Below are 26,830 nucleotides of genomic sequence, written 5' to 3' on the forward strand. Positions count from 1 at the left end.
ATCAAATCTATAATGTTTCTATTAATATGACATCTAAACGTATGTCATTTAACCAAAACAAATAACATTCCTCAGATACAAATGTGTATGTATAAAGAGTTTCCAATGCCACATGTTGTTGCCTCAGATGTGAGTCTGGCTTGTTTCCTGTGTATTTCTGTTGGAAAATTCTATAAGGACACTCCTGACCTGCAAACCAATATTTAATTTCAGAATTGGTTAAAATTAGGTTACGGTTAGGGTCAGGTTTAAGGGTTTGTTTAAGGTTAGGGTTAAGGTAAGGGTCAGTTTTAGATTTTGGTTAGTTGTTTTGCAGGTCAGCAGTGTCCTTATTGCCTCTCCCATTTCAGTTTGGATATAAATGCTAATTTTGATCCTCCATTTTCTTAGTACACCTGCCTCTGATTGGTTGAATTAGCTCACATGAGCACACCACAGACCTATGAAAAATACAACATGGTCCATGCAGGATGTCTTCAAAATTGTATGAATATAAATATGCAATAATGAATAAGCCAGAGGAATTAAAGAATAATAAAGTAACATTGTGAGGACAGCACTGCTGTAACAATCGATGAGGTCAGTTATCCATTATTAACAAAATGTAATTTATCTATTTAAATGTAATGTGTTTTTTGTGTGTTTTGTCGGATAATTTTCATGTAGGCCTACTGTGTAATAATGGAATAATGGAATTTGTTCAACTGACACCTTTTACAACCATCCAACTGTCTATTGGGGTTTGGCAGATAAAATGAAACACAGCCACATTTATAATAACATAATATGGGAGAGGCCCTGGGCCCTGGCCTGAAAGAAAGAGGGAGATTATCCCATTCTGACCAGCCAGGGTCTTTTTATTTCTAAATGTAGTTTTCTTCATTAGGAAAAGGTAGGCAGTGCTCCTCATGTGAATACGTGCTTACAGAATAGGCTCAGGAGAAGACCCAGATGCAGACAGTTTAGTACAAAAACAGGGGGGCAGGCAAACGACAGGTCAAGGACAAGCAGAGGTCAGTAATCCAGAGCAGAGTCCGAACGGTACAGAAAGGCAGGCAGGCTCAGAGCAGGCAGAGGTCAGTAATCCAGTGTGGTGTGACAAGGTACAGAACGGTAGGTAGGCTCAGGATTGAGAAGATCAATTCACAGACAGACACATGTCAGAACAGAAGCTGTAGTTTTACACCTTGTGTCCACTCAGTGAACCATTGCACGTCAAATAAAATTAAAGTTTATTGATCGTGTACACAGATTTGCAGATGTAATCGCAGGTGCAGCGAAATGCTTGTGTTTCTAACTCCGGTCAGGGCAGGCAGAATGGTCAAAACCGGGAAAACTAGAAAACAGGAACTAGAGAAAGCCAGGAGCACGGGGAAAAAGCTGGTAGACTTGACGAAACAAAACAAACTGGCACAGACAAACAGAGAACACAGGTATAAATACACTGGAGATAATGGGGAAGATGGGCGACACCTGGAGGGGGGTGAAGACAAGCACAAAGACAGGTGAAACAGATCAGGGTGTGACAATAGTAATCTCCCTCCCTGCAAAAATGTGTTGAATTGACAGCTTTTACAACCGTCCAACTGTTGTATTTTAACCCATGGGATGTCGGCATAGTATCTACAGTCTATTGGGGTTTGGCAGATAAAATGAAACACAGCCACATTTATAATAACAGAATATGGGAGAGGCCCTGGGCCCTGGCCTGAAAGAAAGAGGGAGATTATCCCATTCTGACCAGCCAGGGTCTTTTTATTTCCAAGTTTAGTTTTTGTCAGTAGGAAAAGGTAGGCAGTGCTCCTCATGTGAATACGTGCTTACAGAATAGTAATATCCCTCCCGGGAAAATGTCCAGTGTTTATGACATCATCAATAACAGACTGGCATCCATACCAACCTTTGTATTAGTCTTTATCTAAACTGCCATTTATATTAAAAAACAACACACAATGGACTCATTATAGATCAAAATGAATTGCCTCACACAGTAACCTTATTTATATGTATTTGCATTAAGATCTGTAATGTTCATAATCACAGTGTTACTGTACAGTGCCATAGAGGCAAGGTGTTCAACGCAATGTCAGCTTCAGAGTAAATTGCACTGATATCAATTTGTGGTTATACGCAAGAATATCTGTCTATATCGTGGCCAGGCCAGTACATTTTTCTTTACTTTATGTCTTTAGTCAATACATTGAATACATTTAAGATTTTGAGAATAAAAAAATAAAAATCGGATATTATAAAGTTGTACTGGATATGTTTAATTTCCTGTATTGTTATTTCTATTATCATGCGCTTAAATCAGTGTACTATCTATATATGAGTCTACTCTGTGTGTAGGGGTCACCTTCCTAACCCTATGGACTTGTTGGCCCAGACAACTAATGAAAAGAACAAGCTCAGCCCAGAGGGTGCAAGGAGGTGCAAGTGGGGTGCAGGGGAGGGACAAGAGGGTTGAGGAGTGCAGAGTGGGGGATAGGGGTGTGTTCAAAAAAGTCTGAGAACTTGGAGGCGCAGTTTGTCATGCTAACCATGGTGGAGCTATTGAATGTGGACGCAGTGAGCAGAAGGTTCACAGGACCCCGGCTTTTCTCATGCAAAGTCTGCCTGACGCACCGACCATCCCCCTCTGAAAATACATGGCTGTTTAAAATGGTCCCCATCTTAATACAGTAGGCAGGGCAGATTGCCACTCATCGCTGAGGAGTAAACCTCTGTCTATACTCTGTCAACAGAGACACAAGGACATATGGGGAAACAATGGTGCAGCAACATTTTATAGTAGAGTAGAGGCTGGAGGGGAGAGAGGCTGGGAGGAGAGAAGCAGAGAGCCTGGGAGGGAAGTGGGAGGGGGGAAGGGAGGTCAGATGCAAAGCTACTCCATCAACAGCACATTTACGATTGGGAATGAATGCACTCGAACTTATTCCATTTCCTTTAAGCCACCGCCACCCAGTCAAAGCATGCGTTCAACTTTCATGGCCTAGCGATGCACCCCAATATCTTTTCTTACTGGCTACTCTTTTTCCCTCCTTTTTGCAGAGGCAGTGACGTACAGTTACCCTCATATTTTGCAGTAAATAAGCTGAATGTTATTAAATCATTGTTTGATTGTGATTTGATAAAATAATTGTTTTCTTTCAACTTTTATTTAGGAGTTACACAACTATGCAAATAGATATGCTGCCTCTGAGGCCTTCAAGTTTAAATGTGTATAGGAGTCCTATTGAATCCTGTTTGTGTGTGTGTGTGTGTGTGTGTGTGTGTGTGTGTGTGTGTGTGTGTGTGTGTGTGTGTGTGTGTGTGTGTGTGTGTGTGTGTGTGTGTGTGTGTGTGTGTGTGTGTGTGTGTGTGTGCATGTTTTCATGCATGCGTGCATCAGAGAGAGGGAGAGGGAAATAAAAAATGAAACCGTGATTGGGGGTATGTAACTAGATGTATGTGTGGTTTAGTTGTAGACTAGTGAGGGAGTTTCCATTTGTGAGTGTGGCCCCTACCAAATCAAATCAAATCAAATTTTATTTGTCACATACACATGGTTAGCAGATGTTAATGCGAGTGTAGCGAAATGCTTGTGCTTCTAGTTCCGGCAATGCAGTAATAACCAACGAGTAATCTAACCTAACAATTCCACAACTACTACCTTATACACACAAGTGTAAAGGGATAAAGAATATGTACATAAAGATATATGAATGAGTGATGGTACAGAACGGCATAGGCAAGATGCAGTAGATGGTATAGAGTACAGTATATACATATGAGATGAGTAATGTAGGGTATAAAACCATAAAGTGGCATAGTTTAAAGTGGCTAGTGATACATGTATTACATAAAGACGGCAAGATGCAGTAGATGATATAGAGTACAGTATATACATATGAGATGAGTAATGTAGGGTATGTAAACATTATAGTAAGTGGCATTGTTTAAAGTGGCTAGTGATACATTTTTACATACATTTCCATCAATTCCCTTTATTAAAGTGGCTGGAGTTGAGTCAGTATGTTGGCAGCAGCCACTAAATGTGAGTGGTGGCTGTTAAACAGTCTGATGGCCTTGAGATAGAAGCTGTTTTTCAGTCTCTCGGTCCCTGCTTTGATGCACCTGTACTGACCTCGCCTTCTGGATGATAGCGGGGTGAACAGGCAGTGGCTCGGGTGGTTGTTGTCCTTGAGGATCTTTATGGCCTTCCTGTGACATTGGGTGGTGTAGGTGTCCTGGAGGGCAGGTAGTTTGCCCCCGGTGATGCGTTGTGCAGACCTCACTACCCTCTGGAGAGCCTTACGGTTGTGGGCGGAGCAGTTGCCGTACCAGGCGGTGATACAGCCCGACAGGATGCTCTCGATTGTGCATCTGTAGAAGTTTGTGAGTGCTTTTGGTGACAAGCCGAATTTCTTCAGCCTCCTGAGGTTGAAGAGGCGCTGCTGCGCCTTCTTCACAACGCTGTCTGTGTGGGTGGACCAATTCAGTTTGTCCGTGATGTGTACGCCGAGGAACTTAAAACTTACTACCCTCTCCACTACTGTCCCGTCGATGTGGATAGGGGGGTGCTCCCTCTGCTGTTTCCTGAAGTCCACAATCATCTCCTTTGTTTTGTTGACGTTGAGTGTGAGGTTATATTCCTGACACCACACTCCGAGGGCCCTCACCTCCTCCCTGTAGGCCGTCTCGTCGTTGTTGAAAATCAAGCCTACCACTGTAGTGTCGTCCGCAAACTTGATGATTGAGTTGGAGGCGTGCATGGCCACGCAGTCTTGGGTGAACAGGGAGTACAGGAGAGGGCTCAGAACGCACCCTTGTGGGGCCCCAGTTGAGGATCAGCGGGGTGGAGATGTTGTTACCTACCCTCACCACATTTACATTTACATTTAAGTCATTTAGCAGACGCTCTTATCCAGAGCGACTTACAAATTGGTGCATTCACCTTATGATATCCAGTGGACCAACCACTTTACAATAGTGCATCTAACTCTTTTAAGGGGGAGGGGGGGGTTAGACGGATTACTTTATCCTATCCTAGGTATTCCTTAAAGAGGTGGGGTTTCAGGTGTCTCCGGAAGGTGGTGATTGACTCCGCTGACCTGGCGTCGTAAGGGAGTTTGTTCCACCATTGGGGTGCCAGAGCAGCGAACAGTTTTGACTGGGCTGAGCGGGAACTGTACTTCCTCAGAGGTAGGGAGGCGAGCAGGCCAGAGGTGGATGAACGCAGTGCCCTTGTTTGGGTGTAGGGCCTGATCAGAGCCTGAAGGTACGGAGGTGCCGTTCCCCTCACAGCTCCGTAGGCAAGCACCATGGTCTTGTAGCGGATGCGAGCTTCAACTGGAAGCCAGTGGAGAGAGCGGAGGAGCGGGGTGACGTGAGAGAACTTGGGAAGGTTGAACACCAGACGGGCTGCGGCGTTCTGGATGAGTTGTAGGGGTTTAATAGCACAGGCAGGGAGCCCAGCCAACAGCGAGTTGCAGTAGTCCAGACGGGACACCACCTGGGGACGGCCTGTCAGGAAGTCCAGTACCCAGTTGCACAGGGCGGGGTCGAGACCCAGGGTCTCGAGCTTGATGACGAGTTTGGAGGGTACTATGGTGTTAAATGCTGAGCTGTAGTCGATGAACAGCATTCTCACATAGGTATTCCTCTTGTCCAGATGGGTTAGGGCAGTGTGCAGTGTGGTTGCGATTGCGTCGTCTGTGGACCTATTGGGTCGGTAAGCAAATTGGAGTGGGTCTAGGGTGTCAGGTAGGGTGGAGGTGATATGGTCCTTGACTAGTCTCTCAAAGCACTTCATGATGACGGAAGTGAGTGCTACGGGGCGGTAGTCGTTTAGCTCAGTTACCTTAGCTTTCTTGGGAACAGGAACAATGGTGGCCCTCTTGAAGCATGTGGGAACAGCAGACTGGGATAAGGATTGATTGAATATGTCCGTAAACACCCCAGCCAGCTGGTCTGCGCATGCTCTGAGGACGCGGCCGGGAATGCCGTCTGGGCCTGCAGCCTTGCGAGGGTTAACACGTTTAAATGTTTTACTCACCTCGGCTGCAGTGAAGGAGAGCCCGCAGGTTTTGGTAGCGGGCCGTGTCAGTGGCACTGTATTGTCCTCAAAGCGAGCAAAAAAGTTATTTAGTCTGTCTGGGAGCAAGACATCCTGGTCCGCGACGGGGCTGGTTTTCTTTTTGTAATCCGTGATTGACTGTAGACCCTGCCACATACCTCTTGTGTCTGAGCTGTTGAATTGCGACTCTACTTTGTCTCTATACTGGCACTTAGCTTGTTTGATTGCCTTGCGGAGGGAATAGCTACACTGTTTGTATTCAGTCATGTTTCCGGTCACCTTGCCCTGGTTAAAAGCAGTGGTTCGCGCTTTCAGTTTCGCGCGAATGCTGCCATCAATCCACGGTTTCTGGTTTGGGAATGTTTTAATCGTTGCTGTGGGTATAATGTCGCCGATGCACTTTCTAATGAACTCGCTCACCGAATCAGCGTATTCGTCAATGTTGTTGTTGGACGCAATGCGGAACATATCCCAATCCACGTGATCGAAGCAGTCTTGAAGCGTGGAATCAGATTGGTCGGACCAGCGTTGAACAGACCTGAGCGCGGGAGCTTCTTGTTTTAGTTTTAGTTTACCATGCACTTGGAGCAGTGGTATGGAGCCCAGCGTAGCCTGAACACTCCCTCTAATGGAAGTATTGAGCCCAGCAGCTCCGTAATGCAGTGACCTCAGTGCTTTTACAACACTGCCAGATGATAAGTGGCAATATGCTGTATCTTATAAAATTAACAAGACTGAGGTAGGGAGAGTGGGCTTGGGCTATGGGGGAGGCAACATTCTATAACACTTGAGAATATTGCCTGTGTGAATGAAGGGATTGATTGAGTTTACATTCCTGACTGAGGCTTTATTGTCTTGTGCGTTATGATGATTTTATATTTTTTCTCGCTGTCCTTTTTGCTGTCTTAGAGGGTTTTAACTGGATATGTTTACAAGGCTATTTATGTCCCCATAATGTCTTTCTAGGCATTTTAATGCGGTGGAATTTATGAAAGCTACTGTCGGAACAGGCGCTTGTGAACCTGACAGTGGCTGGCTATCAAAGTGACTGCAGCAGGATCTTACCCAGAATGCCTTTGCAGTGCCACAGGGTTGTCTGACTGCACTGATGGGCAGCCATATTCTCCCCATCTACTGAGCCAGTACGCTCTTGTCTGGGTATGAGCTCAAAGTGAACTGTTTCACATTGCTCCATTTTCATTGTATTCCTAAACATCTAAACCTGGTAATGTGGCATGTGTCATAATCCGATTGTTTTTGAGGGATCGCGGTGCACCCAATGCACCTTCACCTGGAAAGGCACCCACAGCCATTGAATTATTACGTGGGAAACAATATTAACCAGACATGTATCCTCCATCTTAACACATTCGAATCAAATGCATTTCCAAGCAGCATACCTCCCAGTATAACCTCCTCACCTCTCCCACACAGTCATGGGATACAAGGAGTAAGAGGACCAGGGTGCAGATGTTTAAACTGCCATTGTTTGCTGCCTGCGTTCCAGGGCTGGATAGTTAATTATTCATGCAAGATTTGAATACATGCAAATGCATTGCTCTCCTCTCTGGCACGGTTCCAGGTACCTATGGCAACCGCGCCTCCAACATGAATCTCTGTCCCCGTCCCACTCTCACAATCCCAGGCCCCCTCTGTCCATTTTATTGCACAGTTCTATTGTTTAGATTGTGGCGGTACCAGGTTGGCTGCTCACTGTTGGGTGGCAGGGTATCCCAGAATTCACAGTCAGGGTCACAGGTAGGAGGGAGGGAGGCAGAGAGACAGGGAGGCAGAGAGACAGGGAGGCAGAGAGACAGGGATGGAGAGTGATAGGGAGGGAGAGAGACAGAGAGGAAGGCATGGAGGCTGAGGCAGAGAGACAGAGAGGCAGAGAGACAGAGGCAGAAAGACAGAGAGGCAGAGAGACATGGAGGAAGGAAGGCAGAGAGGCAGAAAGACAGGGAGGCAGAGAGACAGGCAGGATGAGGCAGAGAGACATGGAGGGAGGAAGGCAGAAAGACGGGGAGGCAGAGAGACAAGGTCAGAGAGAGGGAGGATGAGACTGAGGCAGAAAGGCTGAGAAGCAGACACAGGGTCCTCTCTCCAGCCAAGTGGTCGGTCAGTTGGTCTGTCAGGTGGCAGCAGACACCCAGGATCACACCCACTGGTGTGTATCATTAACTGGCCACAGAAGGGGGGTTAGGTGGCTCCACATTGGGCACAATATCGCCTCACCATACTTTGAGGAGCATGAGCAATACATAGAGTGTACTGACTGGATAAAGCACACTGAAGCAAATGCATTTGTCAAATAAAAGATTGCAAGATATGACACTGTGAAGGTATTATTTAGCTATTCAGAAAGTTATAGTAACATTTGAGTAGGAGCACCTGGAATTTCCTGGTCATTTAAGGGACTACTAACATTGTTGTTTTAAAATGGTGTTTTTTTAATCTCCTAAAATGAGTTGAGATATCTTCAATGGTTATCTGTGCTTGTGCGGGTATGCCCTTAAGTGAAGTGCCAATTCAGTTCAGCCCTGACATTGTGGCACCTCACAGGTTGACTGATAATTGTTAAGCTTTGGTAAAAAGCTTTGGGGAATAAAAACATTTATATCAAAGAAAGAACTCAAGGTTGAAAACTCTATAAAATGGTGCATGACTTGACTAAACTGCAGATATTCTGTGGCACTAGAAAGAGTGGCGTGGGTTTGCACTCAACTACATTGACATAGTAATATGTAGGAAATCCAACCAGTATATTGAAAATAAAAAATTTATGAAATAAAATAGAAAGTGTTTGTGTGAGAGGATTTGTTCTGCACATTAGTGGGTGTATAAATGTGTAAAAAGGTATAGTTTCAGTAATGATCCTACTCAAACCCCACAGTGACCAGTGTGAAGGTCAAGGTAAGGCAGGGTGTAATCAGAAGCTGAACTATGTCCCATCAGGGGCTAACCTGAAGTTCACCAGGGGATACTGACAACTAGTGATGCTTATTTACATCAAACCACTGTCGCTCTGTGGCTGCACCGTCTCAGAGGTATAGCCGTAAAGGATAGGATCAAATATATCAATATATATATATCAAATAAAATGACAGATTTTGAAACAAAATACTATAAATGATCTAGAATTTTGCACATTTTATTTTAGGCTAAGCAATGCTGACTTGACTTTTCAGCATAGTTAACTAGAATATTTCACTCTAGTATAGGCCAGCTTTTAGTTTGCTGATCACTTGGCTCCACCTTATGGACAAATAGAGATACTGTTACGAAAAAATATATTTTATTTCAAGTACAGTTCTGTTTTTCCTGTGTTTTATTGTACAACAGCTGATGAAACTAACACTATAGAAGTGTGAAAATGTGATCAGTGTTATTTTCTGAATGTTTACCAACCAGCCATAATCTACAGAGGAAATTCTAATCAGCAGGTTTGCATGGGCGGGGGTTTTGGCTTTCCATGCTCAACTCAACATGCAGTAAATTAGTTAATAGACCAATAATAACAACGACAGTTCCAAACCTCTCTGCCAATAACAGTTAGTTTTCAGTTTTCCCCTCCCCACTCAGAACACTAACAGACATTCCTAGCAAACTTCTTCTTGAGAAATATTTTTTTGCTAAAAAGCAATATTTGGCCATTATGATAGAAAATATATTACATTAAGGTACTCAATTGTTACCCAAATGATTTGATATTGATATAAAAACAGCTGCGTTGGGCCTTTAAAATGTGCCCTTGCCAACATAATACCCCAATCTCAAACAAAGATCAGGCCTCGAAACAAAAAATCTTTCACATTGTCATACCTCTCATACTGCAAACATCTGCACACATCTACCCAGTTTGAGGACACTTATTTTGGCCCTAGCGCAGACACTCCATCCATCAACAGCAGGAGTGGGGGTCTGGCTGTGCGTTTACAGCAGGAGTGGGGGTCTGGCTGTGCGTTTACAGCAGGAGTGGGGGTCTGGCTGTGCGTTTACAGCAGGAGTGGGGGTCTGGCTGTGCGTGCTTAATACGGATGTGCGTTTAAATAAACTGACAGCTTCTGCCTCCTCCTGTCTGTCCAGTACCACCCTCTCCTTAGAATTCCTATTTGACATGTAGAGTGCCTAGGCCTACTGAGAGGATCCATATTGTGAGTAGACAGATCTGGTATATTATTGCCGTTCTAGTCCCCAGGGGCACAACTTTGGTTTTAGAAGTGCGGGGGGCATATTTTTTGTACTTAAAAAAGAATCCAGTCAGAAAAACACTCCAAACAGCCTACCCGACCGCTCGGAGGCGTCCACATGGTCCTAAAGCACACCGTTGCCTCATTTTGTATCACAATCCAATGATAAAACTCGGGGGGACAAACATGCAATTTCAGAATGGGGGGGGGGGGGGGCATGTACCCCTGTCCCCAGTGAAAGTTGCGCCCGTGCTAGTCCCTGTGAGCGAATGACTGGTCCCAACAGTGAGCTTCTCCTCTGGCTCCCCCTGCTGGCTCAGTATGTGAAGTATCCTAGCTGGTGCATCTTGTGCAGGAGGTTGTGCATAAGGTCAAAGGTGGTGAAGCTGACCCCCACAGCGATTGGCCCTTTGATCCAGTTCATACTGAGGCCCTTGTAGAGTCCACGCACCCCCCCTTCCTGCACCATGATCGTCTTCATGGTGCCCAGGACGCTGCCGTACTGTTGGCCCGTCACCCCGGCCGTCTGCATGCGTCGGCGAACCATGTCCAGAGGGTAAGAGGCCGACTGGCCGATCAGGCCGGCGCACGCACCGAACGCCAAACGCTCGTAAGAGTACGGCTGGGACCGCCTAGTTCTCTCTGGAGAGAGGGATGGGAGGAGAGAGAAAGAGAGGGATCAATTTAAGTGAATCTCAGCCCTTCATTAAAAAGTTGATTATCCAATAAAGATAATTATAATTTTTTTAAAGTCTGTACCTGCATGCAGTTTCTTGAGGGTCTCGTATGTGAAGAAGGTGATTCCTGAGTACGGGATCACTCCCAAGATGGTCGGGCAGAAGCCTCTGTATAGGGTCTTTATGCCCTCCTCCTGCATGATGCGCACAAAAACGTGCATGATGTTGCTGTACCTGCAACCGAAACAAGAACGATAAGAGAAGGATATTAACCTATAAGGTTATTGATTAGGATAGTAATATGACCTATACTAACTTACAGTACATGCCTGTTGAACACTGAACAAGTGTGCAAAGGGGAGCCACATGCAGGTATGTTTTTACATTCAAAGATAAAAAATGACGAGCGTTATCGGAGTGCCCTACATTTGCCTGGGCGTCACCGCCATCCTGGCCCGCACCATGTCCAGGGGATAGGTGAGCATGACCGCCGTGGTGCCAGCCAATGATCCTGCCAGGAAACGTGGAAAAGGAGGCAGGGCTCTGAAAAAGACAAGATGGATTCCATCATGTTACAGAACATCTATGTTTTCTACAATGAATGCGTATCATTTGTATTATTAGGAATTGTCACAGTAGAGAAAATGGTTTGTTCTGTTCAAGAACGATCACTGAAGGGTTGCTTTGGAGGCTGATGGAGACCACCAGAGGTCAAATGGTGCTACATTAAACAGTGTGTGTATTTGCGATTCTTTACACTGATGGGTACTCTACTCACTTTCCCTGGAAGCCGTAGTATCTCCCCAGTATTCCCTTGTACTGGTCATGGGAGCAGAACTGGATGGCAGCGTAGGGGATGACCCGCACCATGGTGGCAGAGTTGCCCCTCCACAGGCTGAGGAAGCCATCTTTCATGTACGTACAATATATGAGTCTGAAAGCTTCCTGGGGGCACACACAGCAACACAATAATGCTACTGTACCTGTAGACTTCCAGTCATTGCGCTAACGCTGGTTAGCGTTCGCCCACGAAACTACCGCTAACTTCCTTCATACTGTACACAGAGACATAAAAATGGTATCCACTAATTCATCTGACCCTGGGTAAGTAGAACAAGGGCTTAAGCGTAGTATCCCTTTAACACTAACTCAACACACCTTGGGGCAAATCCTACCTTTTTCACATTGAAGTCAATGGGAGACTAGGTGAATTTTTTTATTTAAGTGGAAGTTAGGATTCACCCATATGGCAGCATGCATACTAAACATCAAGTACATCTTTATTTAGTGTAATGCAAGTTATATAGGAGACTTGTAATAGACTCACCTTAGCAGAGAATTTTTGTGAGGATACTAAAGTAGGAGGAAGAAAATATGTATTAAGACATAATAACTGGTAAAGATACCAACAATGAAATATGTATTAAGGCATAATAACTGGTAAAGATACCAACAATGAAATATGTATTAAGGCATAATAACTGGTAAAGATACCAACAATGAAATATGTATTAAGGCATAATAACTGGTAAAGATACCAACAATGAAATATGTATTAAGGCATAATAACTGGTAAAGATACCAACAATGAAATATGTATTAAGGCATAATAACTGGTAAAGATACCAACAATGAAATATGTATTAAGGCATAATAACTGGTAAAGATACCAACAATGAAATATGTATTAAGGCATAATAACTGGTAAAGATACCAACAATGAAATATGTATTAAGCCATAATAACTGGTAAAGATACCAACAATGAAATATGTATTAAGGCATAATAACTGGTAAAGATACCAACAATGAAATATGTATTAAGGCATAATAACTGGTAAAGATACCAACAATGAAATATGTATTAAGGCATAATAACTGGTAAAGATACCAACAATGAAATATGTATTAAGACATAATAACTGGTAAAGATAATAACAATGAAATATGTATTAAGGCATAATAACTGGTAAAGATACCAACAATGAAATATGTATTAAGGCATAATAACTGGTAAAGATACCAACAATGAAATATGTATTAAGACATAATAACTGGTAAAGATAATAACAATGAAATATGTATTAAGGCATAATAACTGGTAAAGATACCAACAATGAAATATGTATTAAGGCATAATAACTGGTAAAGATACCAACAATGAAATATGTATTAAGGCATAATAACTGGTAAAGATACCAACAATGAAATATGTATTAAGGCATAATAACTGGTAAAGATACCAACAATGAAATATGTATTAAGGCATAATAACTGGTAAAGATACCAACAATGAAATATGTATTAAGGCATAATAACTGGTAAAGATACCAACAATGAAATATGTATTAAGACATAATAACTGGTAAAGATAATAACAATGAAATATGTATTAAGGCATATTAACTGGTAAAGATACCAACAATGAAATATGTATTAAGGCATAATAACTGGTAAAGATACCAACAATGAAATATGTATTAAGACATAATAACTGGTAAAGATAATAACAATGAAATATGTATTAAGACATAATAACTGGTAAAGATAATAACAATGAAATATGTATTAAGACATAATAACTGGTAAAGATAATAACAATGAAATATGTATTAAGACATAATAACTGGTAAAGATACCAACAATGAAATATGTATTAAGACATAATAACTGGTAAAGATAATAACAATGAAATATGTATTAAGGCATAATAACTGGTAAAGATAATAACAATGAAATATGTATTAAGACATAATAACTGGTAAAGATAATAACAATGAAATATGTATTTAGCATAATAACTGGTAAAGATACCAACAATGAAATATGTATTAAGACATAATAACTGGTAAAGATAATAACAATGAAATAAGTATTTAGCACAATAACTGGTAAAGATAATAACAATCAAATAAGTATTTCCGAAGGGAACCCCTACTTTGTGTTCCTAATGCATGTTCTTCCAGAGAAATGGACTTACCTTGGAAGATGATCTTGGTTCTGTCCAGGGGGGCTATGAATGTTTTGGCCACAGCACCCGCGGACGCTCCACATAGCAGGGTGTCCAACACTGTCAATCTCTGCACACAGAAAGAAACACTGAGTACTCAACTTCACACAGGACACGAAAGACAAACACACTTTGAAATGATATCAGTCAAAAACATATTCCATAACTCACACCCCTGCAGTAATGGAGACTCTAACATGGCATTATCACTGGCTGCAGATATAGGCTAAAGGTATCAGATGGAAAGACATGTAGGCTTAAGGTTTCTTATGTGCTTGGACTGCCAGAGTGTAATCTGAACTGTCTTTCTGCAGATTCCTAACCCACTTTACAGTAGACTTTAGTAAACCTCTACACCATTTATAAATTTCTTCATGTTCAAGTTTTATTGTCACATGCAGAAGTACAGTGAAATGCTTAACTTGTGACCTTTACCCAACAGTGCAGTAATCAATATTTAAATTGTATAACTAATAAAATAAATAAAATATATATTTATTTTATTTAACTAGGCAAGTCAGTTAAGAACAAATTTGTATTTACAATGATGGCCTACCCCAGTCAAACCCTAACCCAGACAACGCTGGGCCAATTGTGCGCCACCCTATGGGACTCCCAATCACGGCCGGTTGTGATACAGCCTGGAATCAAACCAGGGTCTGTAGTGATGCCTCTAGCACTGAGATGCAGTGCCTTAGACTGCTGCGCCACAATATGTTCTTATAGTCATAATACAGCGTAGTAATGCACCATGATGTCCTGACCTGCATGATCCTGCTATAAACAGTTATGTGGTATGTAGGCCTGCCTGACTGGAATTAGTTTATTTAACCTTTATTTAACTAGGCAAGTCAGTTATTCTTATAAGTTATAAGCAATATAAGTTATTCTTATTTACATTGACAGCCTACCAAAAGGCAAAAGGCCTCATGCGGGGATGGGGGCTGGGATTAAAAATATAAATTCAATTAAATAAAAATATAGGACAAAACACACATCACGACAAGAGAGACAACACAACACTACATAAAGAGAGACCTAAGTATGGCAGCAACACATGACAACACAGCATGGTAGCAACACAACATGACAACAACATGGTAGCAACCAACACAACATGGCAGCAGCACAACATGGTAGATGCACAAAACAGGGTACAAACATTATTGGGCACAGACAACAGCACAAAGGGCAAGAAGGTAGAGACAGCAATACATCACGCAAAGCAGCCACAACTGTCAAATGCAACTCTGCTTCAGGGAAAACCCCCGAGGTAGGGGCTGGGGGCTGAGGGGGACTCACTTTAGCATGGCTGGAGGGAGGGAGAGACAGAACTGCAGCCTGGGGCAGTGCTCTCTGGTGGCCCTGCACTGTATGGGCCATGTGTGCCCTTGATCACAACAACCAGTAGGCCTATCTATGACAATCAGTCAGCCAACACCAGACAATCCACTGCAGGAGACATAAAAATAGTGATTAACAACAAACCCTCCCACTTCAGCTCTGTGTCACCGTTATTAAATATGCTGTTAAATACAGTTATTGGAAATGTATCAACTTCTATACTAGCAAAGCATTAGATGTAGCCAAATATAAATACATAATATCATATATTTTACTTGTAAAACAGTACATCGAAATGACCCATTATAATAGCTTCACATTTAATATATGTACATTTTATATAGCTGAGTTTATTCAACTCTACGATATATACATCTGGATGGAAGATATCCATATTACAGGGATCTAAACTGGAGCTACCTATTTAAGAGATGTATTACAAATAAGTAATGTAGGGATTCAGAGTGACATAAGTACTCAATATTATTATCATAATCAATCAATGCAAGGAAAATGTAAACATTGCTGCACACCAGGCTGAAATGAATGCGCATAACAAATCCTTCACCTTTAATCTGGTTTACTGTGTGTGTGTTTGATGAAGATCCGGCAAATCTTCCAAATTATTTCACATTCAATGGTTAACTCTACTGTCGTCTTCCGTCCACATTTCCTTGTTTGTTTGCTGTTGTTGGGTCAATCTCTGTGGTTTTGCAACACCGCCGTCTATTTGTCAGTCTTTCACACCGTTGACGAGGTTTTGACTAGATTGACGATTCTCCCAAACTGAGACAGGCGGTGGTTTAAATCTAGGTGTTGTCTGCCTAAAAGTTATTGGAGTTTTTCTCGCTCACGAGATTATTATAGCACGTACGGCACGTACTTGTTTTGGACTACAAATATAGATTATTACGGCACGTACTTGTTTTGGACTACAGGTACCATAGATGTTTTCAAAAACAAAGATCTCGCTTGTAGTCGAAAACACGCGAGGGTGACACGGTGCTCAATAGTTGTTGTTATTGGGAAAATGGCGTCCAACGTAGAGGCCCCGGAATCTTGGTACCTCGCCCTTCTCGGCTTTGCAGAACATTTCCGCACCTCAAGCCCACCCAAAATTCGTCTGTGTGTACATTGTCTTCAAGCTGTTTTCCAGTTTAAACCTCCGCAAAGGGTTGAGGCAAGAACTCATCTTCAACTAGGCTCGGTCCTCTATCATCATACGAAGAACAGCGAGCTCGCGCGGAGCCACTTGGAGAAAGCGGTGAGGAGGGAGAGTTTGAGAAAGCTCGAGTATGGAGTCAGAGATGCGCTAATCGGGGTCTCCTATAGTCAAATGGGAAAAAGTTGTATTGCTAGCTTTAGATCCTGACCCTTTGATAATTTCATTCATATGTAATTGCATTCAGAATAGTATTTGTTAGTTAGCTCGCATGATATTTTAGCCGCCAGTCCTATTGCATCTACTGTAACGTTAGCTAGCTTCACTGTGTTACAAGTTGCTAACAGTTGATTACTTTGACTAAGTTATGCATCTATAATGTGTATTTTGTCTCTAACATCTCTTTTCTTTTTAGTGGTTCATTTCACAACAAGTATCCTTTTCAATGATATGGTTTCAACCCCAACACTAGCTGGGGACCAACACAGAGCGTAGTCCTCTGAAACTCAGTTGGTAGAGTATGGGTTGTGGGATCGATTTGCGTACGTAAAATGTATGCATGCATGACTGTAAGTCGCATTGGATAAAAGCGTTTGTTAAATGGCATATAGTATATTACCAACTAGCATTACAATGTGCAATTCTTCAGAACATTTCTCAGATATGTGTTTGCTGCTCCAAGCACATCTCTAGTCAAATTACATGTCAAGATTGTGCATATTGTTAGGTATTATTACAGCAATGTTGGAGCTAGAAACACAAGCATTTCACTGCACCAGTGATAACATTTGCAAATCTCTGTACCCGACCAATACACTTTGATTTGATGAGGTTTCCTTCATGGAATATCTCAGATCCCACAGTTTGAAGATGTTAAATTTGAGGCTGCAAGTCTTTTATCAGAACTCTACTGTCAGCAGGTACCGGTAAATAAAGCTAAAATACATTTTAAATCTTTTTCTGTCTGGAGATCCATTTGAAAAACATGTTTATATGCAAGTGTAAGGTAGAGTAGTTATGACTCTGCATGTTCTGTTTTCAGAATCTGGTGGATTCTGCAAAGCCTTTACTGCGAAAGGCAATTCAGATCTCACAGCAGACTCCCTATTGGCACTGCCGCCTGCTGTTTCAACTGGCGGTACGTTGTGTCGTGCTTTATTGTAAATACTGACTGAACTGAATAGTTGTATTTTTTTTAACCCTTATTTTACCAGGTAAATTGACTGAGAACACATTCTCATTTACAGCCATGACCTGAGGAATAGTTATAGGGGAAAGGAGGGGGGATGAATGAGCCAATTGGAAGTTGGGTATGATTGGGGCCAGATTGGGAATTTAGCCAGGGCACCAGGGTTAACACCCCTACTCTTACGGTAAGTGCCATGGGATCTTTAGTGACTACAGAGAGTCAGGTCACCCGTTTAACGTCCCATCTGATAGACGGCACCTTTCTGTTGGATGTTTGGTTGTAGACTGATACATTGCAATGTATTGAATTTCTCTTTTTTTTTTACCCTATCAGCAACTGCACACTCTAGAGAAGGACCTTGTGTCTGCATGTGACCTCCTGGGTGTCGGTGCTGAGTACGCCAGAGTGGTGGGCTCGGAATATACCAGGTGCTGTAACCTTGATGCTATGAACTATTTACTTTTTATGTCCACATTGATTCATCATTGAAACAAGAGCGATGTTATTCAACATGCCCTCCAATAGACTTCATTTACATTTACCTATAACGATAGACTGAATAGGTGATGTATGCTTTCACAGAGCGTTGTTTCTCCTGAGTAAAGGAATGGTAAGTCTCAAATTCTTTGTTATGAAAATGCATAATTTTGAATGGCTGTCTTTTGCATTTAATAAGGGTAAACAGATATCTTGAGTATGTTATGCACTTAAAGGGATACTTCAGGATTTTGGCAATGAGGCCCATTATCTATTACCCCAGAGTCAGATGAACTTGTGGATACAATTTTTATGTCTCTGCGTCCAGAATGAAGGAAGTTAGAGGTAGTTTCGCAATATACCATAGACGTCCTTCCAGTCTGCGCTAGCACTAGTTGGCAATTTCCTTCAAACTGCACACAGAAGCATAACAATGGTATCCACGTGTTCATCTGACTCTGGGGAGGGTCTCATTGCCAAAATCCCAAAGTATCCCTTTTAAAGGATTGAAATAAAAAATAATTTTGCACTGGATAGTCTTTACCATAATGTGTCTTTTTGTCCTGTGTATCAGCTCCTACTGATGGAGAGGAAGCTGGGGGAGGTGCACCCTCTGCTCACTCTGTGTGGGACCATCGTGGAGAACTGGCAGGGAAACCCCATCCAGAAAGAGTCTCTTAGGGTCTTCTTTCTGGTGCTGCAGGTCACACACTACCTGGACGCTGGACAGGTAAGGACTCCTCTTGGCTAAGACCAAGGTGCACAACGCTTGTCAAGGACAGTGAATTAAGGACACCTATGACAACAGGGGTGCACCCCTGTTCAAAAATAAATACTTTCCCTGTAGTTTGTATCGTAATTGTTAAGTAGTTGCATTGATAGTGACCCACCCCTTCCTTACGTTGTGTGCTGCAGGTGAAGAGTGTGAAGCCCTGTCTGAAGCAGCTGCAGCAGTGCATCCAGACTATCTCTACACTCCACGACGATGAGATCCTGCCCAGTAACCCGGCTGACCTCTTCCACTGGCTGCCCAAAGAGCACATGTGTGTTCTTGTCTACCTGGTGAGCCCAATCTCTTCCTCATTCACCTGATGCCTGAGGACTGATTCCGCCCTAGATACTTGTGCAGATCTGAAAGGATTGGATGGCTATACTGTGGTAATATCAACATGTTACATGGTAATAACTAGGGCAGGAATGATCCCAGTATCCCGATAGTAAACAAAACACAATGCGTCTTTACTAATCTTGTAAACAAACATAATCATGTTTTCATCCAGAGTAAAATGTATTTATTTTACAAGCTATTGTACACAATATTCTACATACAGCAGGTTCTTAAAACCTCTCTAGGGTACGTGAGACGTTAGCCCACCTCTTCAACAGCCAGTGAAAGTGCAGGGCGCCAAATTCAAAACAACAGAAATCCCATAATTAAAATTCCTCAAACATACATGTATTTTACACCATTTTAAAGATACACTTGTTGTAAATCCAGCCACAGTGTCCAATTTCAAAAAAGCTTTACGACGAAAGCAAACCAAACGATTATGTTAGGTGAGTGCCTATTCACAGAATAACACAGCCATTTTTCCAGCCAAAGAGAGGATTCACAAAAAGCAGAAATATAGATACAATTAATCACTAACCTTTGATGATCTTCATCAGATGACATAGGACTTCTTGTTACACAATACATGTATGTTTTGTTCGGTAAAGTTAATATTTATATCCAAAAATATGAGTTTACATTGGCGCCTTACGCTCAGAAGTCACAAAACATCCTTTGATTTTGCAGAGAGCCACATCAATTTACAGGAATACTCATAATAAACATTGCTAAAAGATACAACTGTTATGCATGGAATTTTAGATGCACTTCTCCTTAATGCAACCACTGTGACAGAGTTTTAAAAAGCTTTACGAAAAAAGCAAACGATGCAATAATCTGAGTCGGCGCTCAGAGCCCAATCAAGACACAAATATAGCCGCCATATTATGCAGTCAACAGAAGTCAGAAGTAACAATATAAACATTCACTTACCTTTGATCTTCATCAGAATGCACTCCCAGGAATCCCAGTTCCACAATAAATGTTCGTTTTGTTCGATAATGTCCATCATTTATGTCCAAATTCCTCCTTGTTGTTCTAGCGTTCAGTACACTTTCCAAACTCACGACGCGTGGGCAGGTCCAGCGGAAAGTACGGACGAAAAGTTAAAAAAGTTATATTACAGTCCGTAAAAACATGACAAACAAAGTATTGAATCAATCTTTAGGATGTTTTTAACATCATTTTTCAATAATGTTCCAACCGGAGTATTCCTGTGTCTTCAGAATTGCGAACAGAGCATGCTCTCACGTGAACGCGCATGGTCAGAGCATGGTCACTTCATGGAAGACCTGACTCATTCCTCTCTCCTTCGGCCCCACTAAACAGTAGAGGCATCAGACAAGGTTCTAACGACTGTTGACATCTTGTGGACGCCTTAGGAAGTGCAACATTACCAATATCCCACTGTATCTTCAATAGGAGCTGAGTTGAAAATCGATCAACATCAGATTTCTCACTTCCTGGTTGGATTTTTTCACAGGTTTTTGCCTGCCTGATGAGTTCTGTTATACTCAGACATCATTCAAACAGTTTTAGAAACTTCAGAGTGTTTTCTATTCAAATCTACTAATAATATGCATATTCTAACTTTTATGGCTTTGTAGCAGGCCGTTTACTCTGGGCATGCTTTTCATCCGGACGTGAAAATACTGCCCCCTACCCCAAAGAAGTTAAAGGTCTGCTTCGTGTTTTCATTTTTGCCATGGATAAACTATTGCAATACTGTATCGTCACAGCCTTAGTAATAACCAGGGTTGGGTAGGTTACTTACTAAATGTAATCCGTTAGTTACTCGTTACCTGTCCAAAATTGTAGTCCGTAACGTAACTTTTGGATTACCCAAACTCATATTTAATCTGATAACTTGCCCCTTAAGAGGCATTAGAAGAAGACAAAAAGGATCCACCAAACGCATTTGGTGTGTCATCATAGTGGTCAGACTCGCTCAGGTGGAACAAACCTTTTTTCAATGCTGAATTTGTCACTGAGAAAACAGAAAGTAATCCAAGAGGTAATCATCCATTTTTTCCCCAAAAGTATCTGTAATCTGATTACAATATTTTTTGCTGGTAATGGATTACAAATTATTATATAAATAAAAAAAATCCGATTACATAGCTGATTACATGTAATCAGATATTCCCCAACCCTGGTAATAACCTTGTTCTCTATATGTTCCAGGTGACTGTCATGCACTCCATGCAAGCAGGGTATTTGGAGAAGGCACAGAAATACACAGACAAAGCACTCATGCAGCTTGAGAAACTAAAAAGTATGTGATTTGAAGCCCACTTATCTCACCTCTGTTTAACACTCACTGTTGTCTAAAAGGTCTTCTTGGCTCAACCTCTATTTCAGTGCTGGACAGCAGTCCCATCCTCTCCACTTTCCAGGTCATTCTGCTGGAGCACATCATCATGTGCCGACTAGTCACTGGTCACAAGGCCACCGCATTACAAGAGGTAGTATAGAACCAACTGTTGACCCATTTTTATTTCTGTTCAACTTTACTCATTCACTCTGAAATGAAGTTATAGTGGAATGTTAAAAGTTTAATCAAAGTAGCTACGGAACTATATGCATTTTCGTGCCCATTGGCAGTTGAGATAGGATAGAGATTAGGAGCACCATGTCATTTATGAGGATGATTACTTTTTCTCCCCGTATCCCAGATCTCCCAGGTCTGCCAACTGTGCCAACAGTCCCCCAGGTTATTCACCAATCACGCTGCCCAGCTTCACACTCTACTAGTGAGTATTTTAAACCTTCACCCAGAAGACATACCCTCAATTCACTGCCTTGAATAACAGTTACCACCCACTTCTGTAACTGGGGCTACTGTATCTCTAAAACACTCAACTTTGTGTATATGCTGTTCCATTTCTCAGGGCCTGTATTGCATATCTGTCAACTGTATGGACAATGCAGAGGCACAGTTCACCGCCGCTTTGCGGGTAAGTGACGTAAGTCGTAACGCTAAGCTTATTATACGGGTTTATGTCTGCATGTGTTTAATATGTTTTACATTGTCACATTTGTGATGGTGAGTAAATCTGTGTGTTTTTTCCCCAGCTAACCACACACCAGGAGCTGTGGGCGTTCATTGTAACAAACCTGGCCAGCGTCTACATCAGGGAAGGAAACAGACACCAGGAGGTTGGTAGATACACATACACACACACACACACACACACACACACACACACACACACACACACGCTATTCATTTTTACTCAAAATAAATTGTCAACTGTATTAACTTTGTTCTTTCTTTTAAAGCTCTACAGTCTCCTTGAGAGGATAAACCCTGATCACAACTTTCCTGTGAGGTGTGTAAGCGCGTATTGCATAACAGATTTTAATGGTTACTCAATCTTGCTCATCAGAACCAAATACCTTATTTTTTAAGGCTACGTGTGCAGCCTGTTGGTGAGAAGGTGTATTGACTCCGAGTTGACTGATGTGTGTTTGTTGCAGCTCTCACTGTCTCCGCGCTGCAGCCTTCTACGTCCGAGGACTCTTGTCCTTCTTTCAAGGACGCTACAACGAGGCCAAGTAAGTCTCCCCCACCTCTTTTACTGAGTTGCTGAGAAGTGTCCCATAAGTTCCTCAAACTTTCAGTGGGAATTGGGAAATAATAATTTCATAATGATATTCTTATTGCAGACGGTTCCTTAGAGAAACTCTGAAGATGTCCAACGCGGAGGACCTGAATAGACTGACAGCCTGCTCACTGGTTCTGCTAGGCCATATATTCTATGTACTGGGAAACCACAGGGTAAGATCACTCCACAATGGTCACAAATGGATATTTTGCCAGAAACGTCTACCCTGCCCCTGTTGGTTTATTTATTGGTATATTCGGGTCCCCATGAGCCTTTGCTGAAGCAGCATCTATTATTCCCGGGGTCCACAAGTAACAAGACACTGATAGACTGATAGACTAGGAAACAAGGTCACACAAATTTAAAATACAACGATATACTAAAAATAAAAACATAATAGTACAAACAATACAACAAAAAATGTGTGCCTGTGTCCCATATACAAACCTTTCACCTTTTTTTGTCCATGCCGTACTGTTTATACATTTTATTCAACGTGTTTGCGGCAAAATATTTTGCTTCTGTAGGTTGCATAACAATATGTTGTTGTTTTTCTCCAGGAGAGCAACAACATGGTGGTTCCAGCGATGCAGCTGGCCAGCAAGATCCCTGACATGTCTGTCCAGCTGTGGTCCTCGGCCCTTTTAAAAGGTATGCCCACACCTGCACATTTTCTTTCTTTGGTTTGAGCTTCATTACTCCCTACTAGGCTTAAAGTATTTGAGGTAGGTTTCCTTGACCACATTGTTTTTGTCTTGTCCTTGTAGATCTGAATAAGGCCCTGGGAAACACCATAGATGCCCATGAAGCAGCTCAGATGCACCAGAACTTCTCGCAGCAGCTTCTCCAAGACCACATCGCTGCCTGCAGCCTCCCCGAACACAACCTCATCAGCGTACGTATCAACTTATCCATGTTAACTTTTTATCTTTCATTATTACTGCCATCAAAGTTGTGGTTTGTAGATCGATGATATAGCTTGTTTAGCTGTGTTTTTCTGTCTGTCCTTTGTCTTCTCTATCAATCTGTATGACTGTCTGTCTGGCTCAGATGGGTAATTAACAACTCTAATCTGTCTCTCTCTTCTCTGTGACAGTGGACGGACGGCCCACCACCTGAGCAGTTTCAAGCCCAGAACGGCCCAACATCCAGCCTGGCCAGCCTGCTATGAGCACCAGGCTCGTAACACAAGGGCTGCCTTCCTAAAGGCCTCAAAGTTGTCTAGAATTGAACCATAGTTTCTTTCTGTCTTAGGAAAATTTGAGGGGGAGTGTGAAAACATTGTAGCAGTTATATGAATAAGGTATTCATGGTTTTTTTCTCTCCAGCTTTTCTTTGTATGAATGCAATTTCTCCTCATGCATGGAAGTTCCTGATATTGATTTACTCTACACGTGTTGCTAACCATCTGCTGAAGATTTTCACAGCTTCATTGTTTTGTACCACCCCCATCCCATCCTCATGAATTAGTGTAGGTACAATTGCCATCACTTCTCATGTATTGAACCAGTAACATGTTTTGTTTCATGCTAAGTTTGGACTTGGATCTGAATGTTAACTGGGTAGTGTTGTTGAGCTCAACAGTTTGAATTTCTTGCTGAAAGACTGCAAGTGAGAATAGCGAAATAATTGAATGTTCAAGTGCAGTTACTTAATGGAACAGCAGGTGTCCCTGTTGAGCTTTGCTTTGAAAAACCTGCTTTGAGAGATTTTGTTAAATTTGGCCTGTCATAGATTAGCAAGATGCATCACAAACTCATCTGTTTTCTGTACATATGAACTATAGTTAATTTAATTTCCATAGATCATGAAGTTGGACATTTTATGAACATACAAGGAACCTCAGATAAAAAAAATCTATGCTACTTTTTGTAATATTAGAATTTGTCTTTATAGTTCTAGTTAAGGGTTTTCTTGACAATACATTATATCGATATGCGACATACGAAACCTTTATTGTACAGTGACATTTTATAACGTAAATGTAGTCAAGTGTGTAATGAATTTTAAACTCTCAAGATGTAGTACTCCAACTCAATGCTTGGCATTTAAGTCAATCTTAATGAGTAGACACATCAGAAGCTTGAGTACTTGCCATATTCTATTCAATGCCTATACTTTTATTGCTTGTTTCAATAATTTTTCTGACAAAAGTCAGAATAAACATGGTATTTGCAACCATAATTTTGCATTGTTTGAGAATGATTGTCAGTGGGTGATTTTAGCTATCTTTAATTCAAAAAAATGTAACTTTTCTGACAAATGTACTGAAAATACAACATGCATACAAGTAGCATATAATGATTTCATACCATGATAACTATTTATGAAAGATATTTATGTCCACATGATCCATAGATGAGAATGCAATTCACTGAGTTAATTTAATTCTAAATGATTGACCCCCAACTCCCTGCATAGTGCCGTGCTGTGTGTGCATCAAGACTAAATTGGAACTGGGCAAACGGGATCAATGAAAAGAATAATCAGAAAAGGGCATGTGCCTGGCAGATGCTTCATTCAATAATACGTTTTCACTTTGCACCATTCCATGTATTCTCAAATTATTTTTGTAATCATACATAGAACAAACATTTTTGCAACCACTTCAACAAAGGCTGCGTTTACACAGGCAGCCCAATTCTGATATTTTTTCCACTAATTGGTTGTTTGACCAATCACATCAGAGCTTTTCACATCGACACTTTTTCAGAGCTCATCTGACTGGTCAAAAAACAATTAGTGAGAAAAAGATCAGAATTGGGCTGCCTGTGTAAACGCAGGCATAGTAAACGGAAATCCGGGACACTCAAATTAGTATAATATGTTATGTTTGGGATGGTATTTTTTAATTTGTGTATGTCCATCATTCATTTGTATAATATGTTACGAATTTTCAACATGAATTATATAGTAAGAATTCGCTGGTAAGAATCATTCTCAGTGTGAGTAAAGATGCTACAACATAGGCCCCATATTAATACTAGATGCCTCTGTTTCATGTGATGTTTCTGCATTAGGAATCTGATGAGAAGCAGACAGAGAAGTCTGTTTCTATCATTGAGGATCAGTGGAGGCTGCTGAGGGGAGAACGGAACAGAGCAAATGGAATAGCATCAAACACCTGGAAACCACGTGTTTGATATATTTGATACCATTCCACTGATTCGCTCCAGTCATTACCATGAGCCTTTTCTCCCCAATTAAGGTGCCACCAACTTCCTGTGTTGAGGATATGCAGGAGAATTCTGTCTCTGTTGTTGAGGATGTGAAGGAGAAGTCTGCCTCTATCCTTGAGGTAGTGCAATAGAAGTCTGTCTCTATTGTTGAGGAAGTACAGGACGTCCAGGAGAAATGTACATCCTACAAATGCTCTGCCATCTTTGGTTCAACCAGCCACGGTGTGGAGAACAGTTCCATTGAGGAAGTCAAGGCCCCTAGTCCCTTCCATCCTGAGGACACTGGTAAGAATCATTATACCGTTATTCTTAATGTGAGTAAAATATGCTCTAAGAGTGGTCACATACTAAAATGAGATACCTCTGTGTGATGCTGCTTCCCCTACCACTATTGTTGAGGAGAGGCAGGAGAAGTCTGCCTCATCTATTGTTCAGGAGGTCCAGGAACAGGCTGCCTCTTCCACATTATCTGCCTTTACCAGCAAGAAAAAGTCTGCTGAGGAAGGGAACAAGTAATCTTTGTCCCTTGCTGCACGTCCATCCCATGGGGAGGATTCAGAGTTGGCTGCACAGAGGGAGGCTCTGAAGAAGGAGAGGGCAGCTAAAGCTGTTCTACAGGCTTCACTGGACGAGGAGCATTGCACAAACACACAGCTCCGGCTGAGAGACAACAAAATTGCTTCAGACTTTAAAACGGAGCAGCACAAGATCAAGAAGCTTGAGGCTGAGGAGCTGGAGCTGAATGGCCAATCAGGAACAGAGCAAAACCAAGGATAATCTCTGACCAACTGGCCTCTGAGCTGGCAGAGGAACAGGGCAGGAGCCA

At 41.9% G+C, this 26,830-nt stretch overlaps 2 protein-coding genes across 5 annotated transcripts; one reads left to right on the plus strand and one right to left on the minus strand.

Moving 5' to 3' along the window:
* Positions 1-9,300: 9,300 nt before the first annotated feature.
* Positions 9,301-16,152, minus strand: LOC120053793 (mitochondrial coenzyme A transporter SLC25A42-like). Its single transcript, XM_039001044.1, has 8 exons — positions 15,847-16,152; positions 15,237-15,386; positions 13,905-14,004; positions 12,253-12,278; positions 11,704-11,870; positions 11,352-11,468; positions 11,008-11,159; positions 9,301-10,890 (listed from the first exon to the last, which is right to left on the minus strand). The coding sequence occupies exons 2-8, from the start codon at positions 15,315-15,317 to the stop codon at positions 10,565-10,567; spliced, it is 969 nt and encodes a 322-aa protein (XP_038856972.1). The 5' UTR covers positions 15,318-15,386; positions 15,847-16,152; the 3' UTR covers positions 9,301-10,564.
* LOC120053792 (MAU2 chromatid cohesion factor homolog) lies at positions 15,965-25,009 on the plus strand. Of its 4 annotated transcripts, none has more exons than XM_039001039.1 (19): positions 15,965-16,542; positions 16,856-16,873; positions 17,295-17,366; positions 17,483-17,578; positions 17,963-18,057; positions 18,212-18,239; positions 18,681-18,836; positions 19,022-19,168; positions 21,402-21,492; positions 21,579-21,682; positions 21,893-21,970; positions 22,109-22,183; positions 22,293-22,376; positions 22,500-22,549; positions 22,698-22,775; positions 22,887-22,998; positions 23,386-23,476; positions 23,593-23,720; positions 23,922-25,009. In XM_039001039.1, exons 1-19 carry the CDS (start codon positions 16,309-16,311, stop codon positions 23,994-23,996), a joined length of 1,812 nt encoding a protein of 603 aa, XP_038856967.1. In that variant the 5' UTR covers positions 15,965-16,308; the 3' UTR covers positions 23,997-25,009. The 4 variants fall into 4 exon arrangements, with proteins under 4 accessions (XP_038856967.1, XP_038856969.1, XP_038856968.1 ...); XM_039001041.1 differs by having other exon boundaries at positions 15,966-16,542; positions 22,109-22,174; XM_039001040.1 differs by having other exon boundaries at positions 15,966-16,542; positions 17,295-17,360.
* The last annotated feature ends 1,821 nt before the right edge of the window (positions 25,010-26,830 follow it).

This window comes from Salvelinus namaycush, chromosome 9 (genome assembly GCF_016432855.1).
Source record: "Salvelinus namaycush isolate Seneca chromosome 9, SaNama_1.0, whole genome shotgun sequence".
NCBI lineage: Eukaryota > Metazoa > Chordata > Actinopteri > Salmoniformes > Salmonidae > Salvelinus > Salvelinus namaycush.